This window comes from Lathamus discolor, chromosome 16, assembly GCF_037157495.1.
Source record: "Lathamus discolor isolate bLatDis1 chromosome 16, bLatDis1.hap1, whole genome shotgun sequence".
Taxonomy (NCBI): Eukaryota; Metazoa; Chordata; class Aves; order Psittaciformes; family Psittacidae; genus Lathamus; species Lathamus discolor.
This window is the reverse complement of record NC_088899.1, coordinates 3453351-3469529: the sequence shown is the minus strand read 5'-3', so window position 1 is coordinate 3469529 and position 16179 is coordinate 3453351. Positions and strand designations below refer to the sequence as shown.

Here is a 16179-nt window from a genome sequence, read left to right as displayed (position 1 = left end):
GCAGAATTCACAATTAGACTGTGTCTTATTCTCCTTTTCCCCTGCCTCCACCTCAGCCCGCGTACCTGTGTGTATCCCAGCCCGCAGCTGTAGTCTGCCCATTGGCATATGAGGGATCACGACCTGGCGAACTGCTGCCACCAGATCCAGAGACATTTTGGCAATCTCATCAGCGTGTTTGGTGCCATTCCTCTCTGGCAAGCCACTCACCACCATATAGGCATCACCAATGGTTTCCACCTGATGGGAAGGGGCATGTGTCACTAAGTGGCAGGCACCCAGCTTTACTTTCAAAGGGAGATCAGAATAAAACCTGTCTTGGCTGTCCACCGCTTGCTGTGTAGTCCCTGTGGATTGGCAGGTTTGGGATTTCATGGCTTTTGGCCAGCTGGCCTGGTGTATTAGGTATTCCCTAAGGATCAGAGTAAGAAAGATTGCAGCAGCTTCCTTGCCAGCAGGTTTGTACTCACCTTGTAAACATCGTAAGACTCAATCCTGCTGTCAAAGCAGACGTAGAGATTGTTGAGCATCTCAACAACTTGCAGGGGAGTACAGGAGGCAGCGATGCTTGTGAACCCCACGATGTCCGAGAAAAAGATGGTCACCTGTTAGAGGGAGAAGGGAAGAGGAAAACTCAGGTCTCCAGGCAACACTGGCTGAGCCTTTGAAGATTTTGGGAACCTGTGAAATTCCAAGCAGAACAGCCAAAGGCACAGGCTGCACATAGAACCAGTGCTGCAGAACTTAATAGATACAAGCCTGAACTAACAACCTCTGCCTCCAAATTGTTCCCTATTGCTTTGACAGATAGACTTTGGAGAGAAGCATAACTTTATCATCTGCACTGCTCTGAATACCTTGTACAAGATAGGAGGCTGAAAGTCAAATGCTTTGAGCAGTGATCAGCAGACTTACTAAAGTAGGGCCTGATTTTTCTTTTCAAGTGATTTAAACTGTGGTAGAGATCTCAGGCAGGTATCTGAACAAACTGCAAAATACAAACCCACCTGCTGTCTCTGCTCTTGCTGCATTAGGCAGTATTAACTGGGTTTGGTTTCTCTTCAAATGATGTTTATCTCTGTTATGATCAAGTACTTTACAGGGAAACTCACTTTAAAAGAAAATCAAATCTATAAAGGAAATACCCACAGAAACCATAACAACTGAATTGAGGTAGGGAAATGAGCCTTATAGCTGTTGGCAAAGAATTCAGTGTTTCCTCTCTGTGTTGCCTGGACTGTGTCAGTGTTTAAGCTAAAATTGTTCTTTTATTCATCTTTGGTGATTCCAATTAATCCGGAAGAGGCACCTTTTCACTCCCTGCCTTGGTTCAGCTACTTTTGATGTCATGATATTGTGGATTATAATTAATTGTGTAATTACAGGTTGTTGTTTTGATAATGACACCTCCAAATGAAATGCAAACATTTATTATTGTGTTTCACAGCTGAAAGTAATGGAGCGTCCAGGAGAGAAGAGTGAATAGAATGGCAATTGCTGTAGCAGGGAGGATTTTGGCTGTGGGCTATGCAGCACAGCTGCTGAATTCAGGAGGCAGCACATGCTGTGTGGCAGAGCAGCACATAAATGGGTGCCTGACCGAACTCTACCCTTGGTTTTATGTCAACAGGCTTCGTTACAGCTACACACTTGAGGCTATAAGATCATCCATCCCTCTCATCGTCCTCTAAGTCCAATGCTCTCCTTTCTGTTTATGTTTATGAAATAATATGGAAAAGTACAGACAGGGTTTGTCCTGTGTTGGTGTTTTGGGATTTGTCCCATTTTACAAGGTGGAAACTCGATTCTTGCTCCTATGTACTTGTGATCTAATGATGCTGGCTGCCTCTCATGAGTAGGCTCTTAAACCCAAAGGAGACAACTTGCTAATACAGGATCTTTGACATCTAAAGCTACACATCTGGAAACTTCAGCTCTTCTTCCTTCCCTATCAGCTTCAGTGCTTCATGGCTCATTGCACAGCTCTTCCCAAAACCCATCGTGAATCCTTGGATTTTCAGCCACACCCAACTACTGGTGCAAAACCAGGTTCCTCCAAGTGGCAGCAAGGTAGGTGCTTTCTTAGGTGACTACTTTTCTCTCCTTGGTGATAGCATCCTATCCATTTGCTAACCTGGTCGTAGTTTTCTGCCTCAACTTTCTGGCGTTTCCTTAGCTGCTTGGCCACAGATTTTGGCAACATCTGGTGTAAGAGGTCCTCAGCTAGCTGCCTCTCCCTTTTCAAATCCTCTGTCTTTTCCTTGAGGTTCCTGGCATAATTGTGTATCCAGTCTGTCATTTGCTTGAAGGACATCAGGATTACGGGATATATGAGGCAAGCTATCACTAACAGACTGATCTTCAGGCTCATTGTGGAGACTATTTCTTTAGATTTCTTCAGGAGAATTTCCTGTCCCTTCTGCAGTAGGCAGCTCTGTGCATAATGCAGTCCCTTTATCAAGGTGGCAGTGGACACAAATTCATCTGAGCCCGGGAATGGGATGAAAAGAGGGATTCCTTCATAGTGGGTGAAATGAAGTGACTGATTGACGTTATCCATCCAGCACTGACGTACGCTCTCTGATGAGAAGATAGCATAGTTCAGAATGGCAAAAAAATGATTCAGTTCTGTTTGAAAGCTTGTAGCTGCTGGCATCAAATGAGCTTTAAGCATGGCTTCTCTTATTTTAAGGATGATTTTAAAAGCTACTATGTGTGCCCAGTCAGGATTGTCTCTCATAGCTTTGAGGTCTTGATGGGGACTACTGAAGTGCTCCAGCAGTTCAGAGATCACTCTGGACAGCACCTGTGTGGCATCGGTATCCTCTGTGCTATTTAATCTTTGTCTCATGTCAGGGATGTAAAACCCACAAACGGAGATTTTCTCCTTCTTGCATTGGCAATTCTCACAATGCAGTTCTGCTTCACTCGCCTTACAGAGGGAATTTAAATTCCCCAAGAGCTGAGCATGAAATGATCCGTTCCTCTTGTCTGCTGCCGGGAGCAGCCAGTTGTGCCTTTCTTCCTGCAGGAGATAGATGAGGCGAACAGCCCAAAGGTTTTCACAGGAGGCAAGTTCCTGAAGGGCTTTCCCTGTGTTTCTCCATATTTCCAAGCTGTTGCTCACATCAAAAGAAATGGCTCCCAGGAGGCTGCAGAAGGAGACAGTGCATGCTGTCAAAATCCTTTGAATTGTTTTTCTACCACCAGCATTGGAGGGGGGAGAACATCTACAAAAAGAGAGAGAATTCAGGAAAAGGAAAGAATTGGGGAGTCTGATCCCTGTTTCTTCCTGAAAACATGTCTGGCGCTAATAGCAGTATTTACCAATTCATTACATTCTGAAACTAAGTACAGGGAATATGCAGTAGCTGAACGTTATTGCGAGACGTGTTTTATGATGTTTTCTTTAAAAGAAAAGCTGTGGTAAAGAGGCTGTTTCCATGATAGACTCCGAGCCGCAGAAACACGTTAACAAAATCAATCTGGTTTTCTGTGATATTTAAATCATTTGCTGTAGGTTTTATTCTCTGCGGTATTTCTATCTACATTTAGATAGAAGTGCCCCAGAAAAGGTGGGTTACTTATCACAGTGATCACAAAGTGGAGCTGTTGGGGTTTTTTAATCAAACCCGTGGAAGTTGTTCTTAGTTGGAATTTCCAGATGATGAATAATTTGTGTCGATACGTTCAAATGAGCTCAGACACTTCCAAAAGATTGTCTAAAAAAAAGGAAAATGAATAAAATTCCAGTTTTGTTTCAGTTTTTACAGCAGACATGTCCAATTTTTACTGTTTGAGCTTCATGACTGCGGTTTTCTGTCTTTTCACGCTGCACATAAATGACACCCAGGCTCCATACAGCAAAGTAAAGATCTTCATTTTCAGAGCTATTAATCAGTTACAATCTCACATTTATAATACTCATGGAAACAACTCGGGGCGATCCTGAATAACTGGACAGCCCTCATTTCCACTCATAAAGCACAAACCCAGGGCTGGGTTGATGATGAACCCCTTCAGCTCCGTCCTTCTTTTTCCTTTTCTCTTTTCCTCTGCATAGTAGAGGTGATTGAAAAAAAGCCCTTCTCAGATCCCCTTGTCTTTTAGAAACATGAAGTTCTATTTTTAATAAGATAAATAAAACCCCATTAAAGCCTGCTATTTTTCACCGAAGGCTGGTATTAGGCAAAACAAGTTTCTGCTGGGCTCTTTGCAGCAGAATGGTGGTCAATGGGTGTAAAATAGATAAAAATCTTGAAAGTACAGTGCCCAAAGATGATAAAGAGCCACATTTTATTTATTTAATACAATATATATCTATATTTAATACATGTTTATCTATATTTAATACAATATATGTTTATATTTAATACAATATATGTTTATCTACATTTCTTTTCAATCTAAAGGTAACAAATGCAAAAGTCTCACTGAAAGGAACCGCAAGCCAAGAAAAATTGATCTCTGAACCCTGACACATTTCTGTTCTCACAATGAATTTCCAGTATTTTCCTTACTCTACCTATTGCTTACCTTTGAGTCACTTGAGCTCCCTTTTTAATCAGTCGTTTTATCCTGAATCCACCTATATATGCGCCAGGAGGGAGAAGAAAACCACAACAGAAACCCACCTTGATTTTTATACTGCCCACCTTCTGTGACAATGAAAGAAATATAAATAGGGGGGTAACTTAATACTAGGCTAAAGGTGGTGATTCTGCTTATGCTTTGCAAAGAATCCCCATTTGTGTCTGTGTGGCAGCCGATGGTGACAGTTCAGAGGTCTTCACCCACCATCTGAATGACTTTAAAAGGAGCAACGGGGATATGAAGGAGATGGGTCTGCAGAGATGCTGCCGGTGCTCAGTGCTGGGTTTTACCCTACCCCTTGCTATGTCCCAAGACCACAGGGTGTTAAAATCAATCTGTAAAAGCATTTTGCAGCGCTCCCCACTCACCTGCATGGACCAGCTTGCACCTGTACTGTCTTCCCACGGGGCATCACCACTGCTTGCTGTGGTGAGTCCTGCTCAGCAGCTGCCTGCTGCCTTCAGCCCTGCCTGTGCCTTGCTTTGTCACCCCTACCCCCGGGTGGCTCCTGTGGCTCTCTGACTCTTCCTGCTGCCCAGCCTCTGCTCAGCAGGCTCACGTCTTCCCCCAGGTGAGGGTAGCAAGCTCCAGCCCAAGGCAGGGGAAAGGCTGTAAAAGGTCTCCAGTGTTATCGTTAAATAGTTTCCAGTCTTAACAATACACAGGAAGAAGTGGCAGGGACACACATTTTTCTTCCACCTTGTGAAAAATAGTGTATATCGCAGTATGATTTGATATAACCTGTTGTTAAAAGTGTAATTTGCCAGTTGTTTCTGATCATAGGGGTCATGATTATGACTTTATTGAAACTGCTTCCCTTCTTGGTATCTATCATCCAGTTCTCTTTGGGTTCTATAAACATGTACAACAAGTGAAAAATCAGATCATGAGCCCCAGGAATCGGGGAATGTTGCAGGATTTAAATAGCTGAAATAATTCTTTAAATTTTAAATTTCAAAATTTTAAATGCTAAAAAATAATAATTGTAAATAATATATTTTAATTTTATTTTAACTCTTTAAAAAAGAATGTTGAATCTCAGTGATTTTTTAAAGTTTATATTCAAAAATAATTGATTGACTTGAGCAGGATGTGCTGCCTCCTAGGGTGGAATTGCAACCGTCAGTGTTACTGATGAATACAAGCTTCTACAGTCACATCAGTAAAATCTTCATACAGCTCTAGTATAAAGGGAGAATGCGTTCCTAAGCATTGTGACTTATTTGAAAGCGAAAATAATTTGGATAACTATTAAGAAGGGTACTTTATTTTTACAGCAGAGATTGTGCTTCCACTGGTATGGGCTTGTCTGCAGAGGTTACTTGTACGTAAAGTAGGTTTGGCTCAAAAGTAGGTGGCAGAAGAGCCCCAGGAAGAGCACAGTGTCTGTATTCTCTAGCAGTGATACCTAGAACCTTCCCTGCAGGATCCAGCAGAGACCTGAGTGTGAAGACATAATGCTTGAGATAACTGCAGCCAAGAATAGAGCGATGCTGATGCTACCATGCCCTTCACCTGCACCAGCACCTTGGCTGTAAAAAGGGCCACCAGAGACCCTGGGAGGAAGGTGGGACACAGGTAATGGCAGTCAGTGTGAATAGCTCCTCCTCGGGTGATTTTTAGGCTTTCAGTGCCATCAGGCCTGTCTGTGTCTGAAACCAAGCCCTGGGAGTGGTGTTCTCTGGACTCACCGCACACATGGAGGTGACTCCATCCCTGCCAGTGCAAACCATGATGGGTTTCACTGTGCCTCCCCAGCAGCTACGCCTGGAGCAAGTGCATAATCTACCACCAGCAAAAGGCCCTGCTGCAGGTCATCTGGAAGAGCTCCATTTGCTGTGAGGGAAGAGAAACAAAGGCATCATACTACCAGCTGTCACTGAAGAAAGAACAAAACCACATCGACACGTTTCTCCCAGGATCTGGATACTGTCCCTCCTGGTAAGAAACTCCCTAGGGGCTGTATTAAAGAAGCTGTATGATCCATTCCTTCGGTCCATTCTTAATGGGTGGCCTTAACTTAAGAAGGTCTCATTGTTAGAGAAATGAAGGGCTGCTCTTTGTTCAGGCAGCTGCACTTTACTTATTGCTCTGGGAATTGCCTCTTGAGCTGGGCTGACACTTCTGCTGAAGTATCTGAGGTTTTCTTCACATTGCATCTATTCCCTTATGTGTCTTTTGAGTTATTCAGCAGGGTATGTTAGGATTAGTAAAGTCACCAGGCGGCACACTGTTAACATTTGTATTGCAGTAGCTTCTAAAAGCCTAGTACAAGGCCCGCTAGTGCATTACTAGCCCCATTACAAGCAAAATAAACTTGAAGGCAGGGAAAACACACAGCGAGTGAAGGGGCCTCATAAACTACCTCACTATGCTGAGATTGAGGGGATCTTGAGCAGCATCAAGAACTTTTCCCCAGTCAATCTCAAAGGAAAAGGCAGTACTGAAAGATTTTATTCCACAGTTTTGCAAATGGCCAGGTACTTACTCTGCATTCTTGCCCATTAGCAGTGTTGGATGCCAGGGTGCTTTGAGCAGGAGGAGCCAGGCCAGCTTAATGTGGTCATTAGGGTCATGTGTTTGGTGAGTTTGCGCATGTGAGCACAGGCAGGACATTGCTTTGATCACATTTGAGAGTGGGGAAGAGAAAGGGAAGGTGTGAAGAGGGTTGCAGATAGAGTAAGACACAGTAGCACTAATACTCAGTCCTAGTGCTGTAACTGCTATTTGAAAGAGATGCAAGGGAGCAAGGAGACACAAGCAGGAAAGATTCCTCCGCCCTCAAAGCAATGGGAAATCCAAAGACTGGAAGGCTATTCCCTTCAGAACTGTCCACTTTCCTGCTGACAGCTTTCTGTATATTGCCTTTTATAGTCTCTTTTCTATCTCTGGGACATGGAACTTAAAATGCAGTTAGTGCATCTCTGAGACAAGTGACTGATACCAATGAAAAAAGTGTGTGATTGTGGGTTAAATTTTTATATGCCCAGGTTGCTAAAGCCCCCCAAACAGCAGTTTAGATGGACCTTGGATCCAGGCGATATAACTAACTTGGTTAAAAAAGCTCCATCCAACAGAGCTGCATATTGCACGTGGCGTCTGTTTGCTTTCCCATTGCTTTGAAAGTTCGTAAGTGGTGTTTTCAGAGGGAAAATGTTAAATGGATTATTCTAATATCAGACACAGTGACTGTGTTTGATACATTCAGACAGTGAGAGATTCTGACATATCAGTGGGGTTGGATTCGAGGATCTCTGGAAGCCCCCTTCCAACCTGACTTCTGGTATGATCCTATCTATAATCATGAGCTTTTCTTTTGTTCTGGTTTGTTTTGTGACTGAATGGCAACTACCGCTTTGCACTGAGTGAAAACCTACATCTTCTTTTCTAGATTGAGTTGTGTGTGTTTCAGCATGCCATACTTCTTCAATAAACCAAACTGTAATCACTTGGAAGTTGAAGATGTTTCAAGCAATACAAAGAACCAGCTGTCCATGATAATGGAGAAATGCTGCTGTAGCGAGTGAGCCACACTGCATTTCTTTCCTTTGTACCTGTGTTAGATCAATAGCACATCCCTGGAATAGAATAGGGCATTTTTACACCCCAAATCCGCATGCTGACCTGTGGTATAATGCAGTGGGAGCTTGTTAATGAAAAAGGGCAAACCATCTTCACTAGTAGGACAAACCAGGCAAGAACAGGCATTTAGATCTCTACAGAGCTGCTGCCACAAAATCGTAGAATCAGAACAGTTTGGGTTGGAAAGGACCTCAAGATCACCCAGTTCCAGCCCCCCTGCCATGGGCAGGGACACCTCACACTAAACCATGGCACCCAAGGCTTCATCCAACCTGGCCTTGAACACTGCCAGGGACGGAGCACTCACAACCTCCCTGGGCAACCCATTCCAGTGCCTCACCACCCTAACAGGAAAGAACTTCCTCCTTAGATCCAATCTAAACTTCCCCTGTTTAAGTTATAACCCGTTACGCCTTGTGCTGTCACTGCAGTCCCCAACAAAGAGTCCCTTCCCAGCATTCCTATAGGCCCCCTTCAGACACTGGAAGGCTGCTATGAGGTCTCCACGCAGCCTTCTCTTCTCCAGGCTGAACAGCCCCAACTTCCTCAGCCTGTCTTCATACGGGAGGTGCTCCAGCCCCTGATCATCCTCGTGGCCTCCTCTGGACTTGTTCCAGCAGTTCCATGTCCTTTTTATGTTGACGACACCAGCACTGCACACAATGCTCCAGGTGAGGTCTCACAAGAGCAGAGTAGAGGGATAAAGCATCCTAATTCATTACTGGACATTTGAGATGGATTACTTAATAGCAACACTTACTATTGTGTCTCTTTCTTCCTTTTTTATTTCTACTATGATGCATATTTTCCATTCTCTGTCATGTTTCCATCCACCTGCCCTTCACCTGAAGAACTGTTCCTATTTAAAAACTAAACATCTCTATAGCATAAACCAAGTCACACATTAGAATGGAAGCAAATCTCACAATGCCAGTTTTGTAACCGGAGTTGCATTGTACTTACAGACCAAACTTAAACGTTTTGAAGAAGCTGAAATTAATCTACTGTCCAATGTCAGTATTAATAAGCAGCAACCCCCCCTGGTTTTCATAGCTGCCATTCCACAGTAGGTACTGATTTGGATGGAAGACGCCTGGAGTACACATGTGGAAGACAGAAATATATAATGCATTGCTGCTTTGTCTGCTTCTAAGAATGTATTATCCTACCCAAACAATAGCACTTGAGAAAGCTGCATTCTGAATTTCAAATGGAATCAGCCAAAGTCTATTCTGGCATCTTGTAGTTATTATCTGACAAAAGCATAAATCAGGATGAGCTGAGCACAGAATTGAGATTCTGAATTCTTTTTCTTCATGAATTAGTTGGCTTTCTTCTGAATGTTTGAATTTACGAACTAACCATAGCACACTTTTCAGTTTAACTTCCATGATCACTTTGAGTATCACCTGAAAATGCAGTATAAATTTTGGCTGTTCAGTTACTATTTCAGCTTTCCTGTTTTATGGATGTGCTTGTAAACATGGAATTTTGTTTAGATTTTAAACATGTCTGCAATTTCACAAATATAACCTTCTGCTCTCGTGCGCACTGTAAATACAGAAACCCTATTCTTAGGTTTTCCCCTTTTTCTTTGCAAGGGAAATCTGACACAGTTATTATCTGGGGAACGCTCATATGAATCATAATGTATTTAATGTAAAACACTGACAGCTTTTTGCCTTTTTCGTTCCACTCCTGCTTTCTGTAACAATTGCTTATCCATCTTTTCCAGGCCTCGTCTAAACAGGCTAAAGGATCTTTCTTGGACTCAGTGGGCATCATACTGTTGGCAGTTCTGAGTGAACATCAAAAGCCTCAGCCTCCAGCTGGTACCGTGGTGGCTTGGAAGCAGCACCCTGAAGCTCTTATCATTTTCATGCCAGATGTTTCACAGAGACTAAGTAGCTCATGGAACTTCAGTAAGAAAGAGCAGGAATTTCTGGTATGTTCTGTTAAAGCCTAATAGTTAGTAACTCTTTCAATACCCAGTGTACTTAGTGTACAATTTATAATGTAATTCATTGCCTCGTATCTTCAGTCTGTTCTTTTGTATGGAAGTAACTATGCTAAACCAATTTAAGTGGAATGGTCTGCAGGTAGGTAACAGACACTGAAGTCTACTTTTCATCTGAAACTAGGCAGCAACCTATTTGCAAATTCAAAGTTAAACCCTGCTGTAGCTTTTCACTGGGAGCACCAGATGTGCCAAATTCATTCTTTGCTGGATGGACATTAAATCTGCTGCTTGATTGTTCCCTGGGTTCATTTCTGTGTTCCTAAAACTACAGCCTGGCCTGCATGCCTCAAGATAGAACAAGGTTATATAGAGCCAGGGAAATGGAGATTAGCACCCCCCTGTGTCTTTCTGTCTTATTGTGCTTTCCACATTGTCAGTCCCCACTCTAAATTCATTTATGTATTATTTTCCACACTGTATTTGCTTTTGATCCAAGCACTTTTGTGGTCAGTACTGGCCCCAGATGTAACATAACGCTCTGCTTGTTTTAACTGGGTGGGAGGAAGGCGAAAAGAGAACAGAGACTGGAAAAATACCCCAACAACAACAAACCAACCAAAAAGAAAACCCAACCACGGTTCAGTGATCAGATTAGACTGACAGATCTTTATTTAGAAACAACAGCTTTGGTATTTTAAAACCAAAAGACCTTTAAATCAGTAGAAAGTGGGATGTGGTGTCCCCCCTCCCCGCAGCCAAAACAAACCAATGCACAAAGCCTCAGTATGTTTAGAACAGGAAACCTGCAGATCAGGATTTCCAAGTGTAAAGCCAGAAAACAATTTCATTCAATTGGTTTTGCACGCTACAGTCAAAAAGGCTGAAAAACCTGTTACCAGCACTTGGATATCTACAGTTCAGTTGACTGACTTGTTACTGAAGTGGATTTTACTAACATCCTCCCACCTCCCCAGCAATAAGTTAAGAAATGTATACCAGAAAGGAAGTTGTACTGAAGTTTTCTAGTTGTTAACTCTGTGAAAGGAATCACCATTCTTTATTTTCCTGTAAAATTAAGAAACAAATCAAAAGATCAAATGACTCGGTGTATCTTCAAGTACTTTCACCAAATGGGTTTCTCTTGGGGAACGGAACAGCTTACAAGGAAAAAGAAACATCTGTTACACAAGCTTCTGGGATAAACTCTTGAATAAGCACACCTTCCAAGTGTCAGGTTCCTCTCTAACAAGGCACAAAGGGATTGTTGCTTTCAAAAGGTCCTTGTTCTCAGCTGCAAAATTGTCAGGTGTCTGTGCAAATGGAGGCGGAAAGCAGGACTAAGTTCATTTGGACACTGGGATGTTCCCATTCAATTAATGAACAAGGTGTTACTTGAACACCCCATTCATCTTGCTTACTGCTGCAGAGAGCTGAGCTTCAGCTGAAGCCTTCCCCTTCATCCCTGCTTCTGGAATCAAGATCTGTATCATCTTCATTTTAAGAAGGTCCAGTTCAGACAAGGCAACAGCCGTGTCTGCTGTGCACTGCAAAGCAGTGTCGAGAAGGAAGAGGTGTTACATCAGCCCTGGTGTGTAGCTGAGAAGCTCCCGGCATTTCAGAGAATAGTGTCAGGGACAGTTACCTGCAGTAATGGTTAACAAGTCACTTTGTAAAGGCAGAAGGCAAGTCTGTGTATGACAAAGGCAACCAGATAGACAGCAGTGAAAAAAAGACATAAATTCAAGGACACATTTTGGGATGCATGGCAGGGCACAGCTGAATACACAGTAACTGGAATTACTTCCTGACCACTTCCTCCTCTTGCATTAAGGTTTTGATCATGATCAGAGGCTTATAAATGCAGTTGTACTTGATATACATACCTACCCTACTTCTTCCTAGGTTTGTCTAGCCACAAGCCTCTTCCAGTCTTTCAATGGGTGACACATATTCAGACATGCTTGGAGTCTGGCCTGATCTCCAGTGCTCAACATGACAAAGCCAGTTAGCTGAGAGGAAAACAGCCAGCTCACTTTAAAACACCCCTTTACGTACCGACTGTCAAGTTTAGTTCAGAACCTTCTGTCCAAATTTAGCTATCAAAACTGAATCTACTTTTAGGATTTGGAAAAACCAGGGCAATCTAAAGCAAGACCTTTTCTCTGACAGCTCTAGTTAATTTTTTTTTGGAGCAGAATTCACCATCTATTGTCTATCCTGTGCTAAGTTTTTACTAGCAACTAAGTTTTCTAAGGCAACTCAAACCAAGAATTTCCAATTCTTTACACCAAAAGGAGATGCAGTAGAGCTTGAAGTCAGAACCTCAAACTCACAGTAAAAAGCACTCAGTACTCTTAACACAGCTAAGTATTTCATCTGAACGGGAGAAACGCTAACTCAGCACCTTCCCAAAATGATGGTGGTAAATGTGGTTTGATGGCGGACTTCACAGTGTCTATGAATCTGTGAACATTTACCAGCAGTCCCAACAAGTCAGCACTTTCACCCAAGAACACCAGCTTGTGCCTGTGTGTTCCTGTATGACACTTCACACATTCAAACCAGGCAGAAAAGCCTGCACGTCTCCCACACAGTAGTAAAGACAAGTATAGCAGCTCTCTCGCAAGCACACCTGAACTGCATAACAAGAAACATCATCTCATGACACAGCTGCAAATGTTGGCTTAAAAACAAGCAATGTCCTACATTGATGTACAGAAAAAGGACAAAAAAAAAGCTGTGTCTGCTTTGATCTGCAGCCTTACAAATGTTTAAGAAGGACAATGGATATATCTTTTCTTATGTCTGTGAGCTCTGCTGCTCTAATCCCTGCCCTAATCTTATTCTTTCAAGAAGAGGTCACAGATCATTTGTTGCAATAGCGATTGAAAATCCTCACAGTCCAAGACAGAACCTCCCTCGACACAGCTGACAGAAAATCAGGCAGACAACACTCAGAGGACAGCAGCCAAAAGCAGCAGCCTTATACCTTACTCCTGAAGAGTGGCTTGGCTCCTGGCCCGCAATATTCATTGTAGATGAGTTTGAACAGAAACAAGTGAAACAATGTGATTAAGGAGGCCACACTGAACCAGAAAAGGAAGGGTAAGCCTGGGTATTGCTTGGCCATGTGTTCCTCATGAGCCAGAATAGCTTTTAGATGGAGTGTGTGTCTCAGGTCCTGCAAGTGGATCAGATCTGTCGATATATAAAGCAGTGGTGTGATGGGTTGAGTCACCATGACAGGGAACGTGTGGCCTCGTGCCTCTGAGGTCAGCTCCACAGGCTCATTCATACAGCCTGCCTCACACGCATACAGTTTCACTGGCTTGTCCTGGAATTTCACAGACACGTGCAAGAAGGGCTTTCCTTCAGCATCCAACAGAACAGCTAGATTAATCAAGTCCTTATTGTAATGGATCCCACGTAAGGAATAGCTGTTATGAAGTACATCGGGGTCAGCCTGAAACTGAAGATGGTTTTCTGTGAACTGCAGACCCCCAAAACTAAGCACCATTCCCTGCATAAGTCCATGGACACCAGCTGCCACGAGACCCTTGCAACCTCGTTTCTGGAGAGTGAGCTTCCACAGGTCTGAGAGCTGCAAGATCTGGGTGACGCTGGTCAGCTTCGCTGGCCACAGGTTCTCTGCGTGCATGGTCGCGTGGCCACTGAAGCAGTGGTCAGCATAGTTCAAGCTGGCTTCCATTTTCTCTCTGTCCTCACCACTGATGAGTGGATCCAGCAGAGGAGCTGGCATGCTTGACAGCACGTAGTAGAGGGTCATGTTAACAGTCTCACTAGATGGTGTATGCGCATCTGTGATCTTTCTCATTTCAACCCCTGTAATAAAAGAAAACAGCCACAAGTCAGAGGATCACACATGAATATGACATTACCTGGGAGAAAAAGAAAATCAAACGTGCACCTTGCTCAACACACAGGGGTTCTTTATAATCACAGAATCATAGAATAGTTAGGGTTGGAAAGGACCTTAAGATCAAGTTCCAAACCGCTGCCATGGGCAGGGACACCTCACACTAAACCATGGCACCCAAGGCTCTGTCCAACCTGGCCTTGAACACTGCCAGGGATGGAGCATTCACAACTTCCCTGGGCAACCCATTCCAGTGCCTCAGCACCCTTACAGTAAAGAACTTCCTCCTTCTATCCAATCTAAACTTCCCCTGTTCAAGTTTGAAGCCATTACCCCATGTCCTATCACTACAGTCCCTAATGTCTAATAAATAATGTCTAAGAAGCCTTTGTCTACGAAACACTGAAGTGAAACATTTCCTTTTATTTTCCTAAGATGCTTTCTCTGCTGTTTGGAGTTTGAAAGCCAAGCTCCCACTAGAGGCAAAACCAGTTTGATAAACAGATGCCTTATGGAGCTGTCACCACAACTCTGCAAGAATGACCCATCAAAGGAACGTGTCTTTATACTAGCTATAAACCAACAAGTTAGTTGGGCAGCTCTTCTGTTATCCAGGGCCACTACAATCTTAATATAAAGCATCCTTGTAGGACATTCCTTAATTTCAATGAACAAATCTGTCTTTTATACTGTCACTATTTCCAACCAACATGCTCGGCACATCAGTAAAGTTCCTGAAGATGTGAAAGCCAGCACATCCAAGTTAGGATTAGAAATGTTCTTCTCTAACTTCCTTTATGATGTAAGGAATGCATTTTGTAAAGTATGGGTTCCAAATTAGGAATGCTATTTTATTATCCCACAACATGCATCAAGAGAAACCTGTCAGGAAGAGCAGAGCCTCTGGAGACAGTATGGTAACCAGTCTCTGAGCTTTCAGCCGCCATCTAAAGCAACCTCTAGGGAAGTTAAACATCACTTTCCCTACCTGAAATGAACAGGTCAGACCAGGTCTGCTGGTGCTCCTGGAAAAGATCTTCCACCCCCATCTGCATCACCTCCAGCATCTCTTTCTTGGCTGACTCCCTCAGCTTGCTGAAGGTCTCCTCCAGCCTGGAGACCTCGATGGGCTCCGAGGTGTACACCACCGAGAGCACGGTTTCATCAAAGTGGGATTTGGGCGCAACCTGCACCCGGCTCACGAGCTTCTTGGCAGCCACCACCATAAGCACCACCTTGGGGCTCCCGGGCAGCAGCAGGCGACCAGAGGAGAGCAGGAACTGCCGCTCCTCCGCCTTCTCCAGGCTGGTGGCGAAGCGGCTGCCCAGCGAGGGGGCAGAAGCCGGGGCCGAGGCCTCGAAAGCAGCCACCCTCTCGGTGGGGTTGGCAATGCGGATGCGCTGCAGGTAGAGGTGCGGCCGGCTCCGGTGGGCCACCACCTCCTCCCGCACCGTCACGCAGTCCCCGGCGCCCGCCCCGGGCCCCGTCTGGACGCACCGCACCCGCCGCACGGCGCCGTCCCGCAGCGCCGCCAGCGCCGCCCGCGCTTCGCCGCGCCCGCCCAGCGCCCTCAGCCGCACCAGCGCCGGATACTCGGTGGCGAGCGCCGGGCCGCCGCCGGACCCCGCCGCCGACACCCAGAGGCGCCCGGCGGCCACGTCCAGCAGCAGGAAGCCGTTACCGGCCAGCGCCAGGCCCGGCCCCGGCCCGCCGTCCCCCACCGCCTCCTCCGGCAGCGGCAGCGGCAGCGGCAGCGCATCGCCGCGCTCGGCCTGCGCCCGCCAGGAGCCCGTGGCCGCCTGCAGGCAGAGAGCGGCGGCACCGCGGGGCTCGGCCCCCCGCCCCGCGCCCCGCCGCGCCCGCGCCGCGCCCAGGTACCAGTAGGCGACGAGCAGCAGGGCCAGGAGCAGCAGCAGCCGCCGCGCCCAGCTGCTGGAGAGCAGCCCCGGCAGCCCCTTCAGCCGCTGCTGCAGCCACATGGGCGGCGGCGGGGCGAAGCGGGGGCCCCGGCCCGCGGCCTCGGTGTTACCCCCGCGGCCACCCCTCGGCCCCGACCCCGCCGCGGCGCAGCGACCCTCACGCCGCCATCGCCGCCGCGCCGTGCGGCAGATCCGCCGCGGTTTGCGGCGCTTTGCGACAGAGCTGTCGCACCGCCCCCTGAGAAGGC

At 45.4% G+C, this 16179-nt stretch overlaps 2 protein-coding genes across 7 annotated transcripts in view; one reads left to right on the top strand and one right to left on the bottom strand.

The window, feature by feature from the left end:
• Positions 1-11464, top strand: part of CLCN6 (chloride voltage-gated channel 6) — a 68875-nt gene extending 57411 nt beyond the window's left edge. Inside the window, exons 24-28 of one of the 6 annotated variants that reach the window (XR_010616356.1) lie at positions 6020-6171; positions 6352-6534; positions 7985-8116; positions 8702-8846; positions 9911-11464. The gene's annotated coding sequence lies outside the window, so the exon portion shown is untranslated. Of the gene's footprint in view, positions 1-1447; positions 1647-6019; positions 6172-6351; positions 6535-7984; positions 8117-8701; positions 8847-9910 lie in introns of those variants that run through there. The other 5 variants (XR_010616357.1, XR_010616355.1, XR_010616358.1 and 2 more) reach the window with 5 other exon arrangements.
• Positions 10782-16092, bottom strand: KIAA2013 (KIAA2013 ortholog). The gene is made up of 3 exons (XM_065696717.1): positions 15001-16092; positions 13125-13978; positions 10782-11777 (listed from the first exon to the last, which is right to left on the bottom strand). Exons 1-3 carry the CDS (start codon positions 15989-15991, stop codon positions 11751-11753), a joined length of 1872 nt encoding a protein of 623 aa, XP_065552789.1. The 5' UTR covers positions 15992-16092; the 3' UTR covers positions 10782-11750.
• Between the last annotated feature and the right edge of the window lie 87 nt (positions 16093-16179).

Coding starts and splice junctions, on each gene's coding strand:
- KIAA2013 (XM_065696717.1), bottom strand. CDS start 15,991: ATGTGGCTGCAGCAGCGGCTGAAGGGGCTGCCGGGGCTGCTCTCCAGC. Junction 13,979..15,000: donor GTCTGACCTGTTCATTTCAG/GTAGGGAAAGTG, acceptor CTTTTATTACAG/GGGTTGAAATGAGAAAGATC. Junction 11,778..13,124: donor AGCCACTCTTCAGGAGTAAG/GTATAAGGCTGC, acceptor CCATTACTGCAG/GTAACTGTCCCTGACACTAT.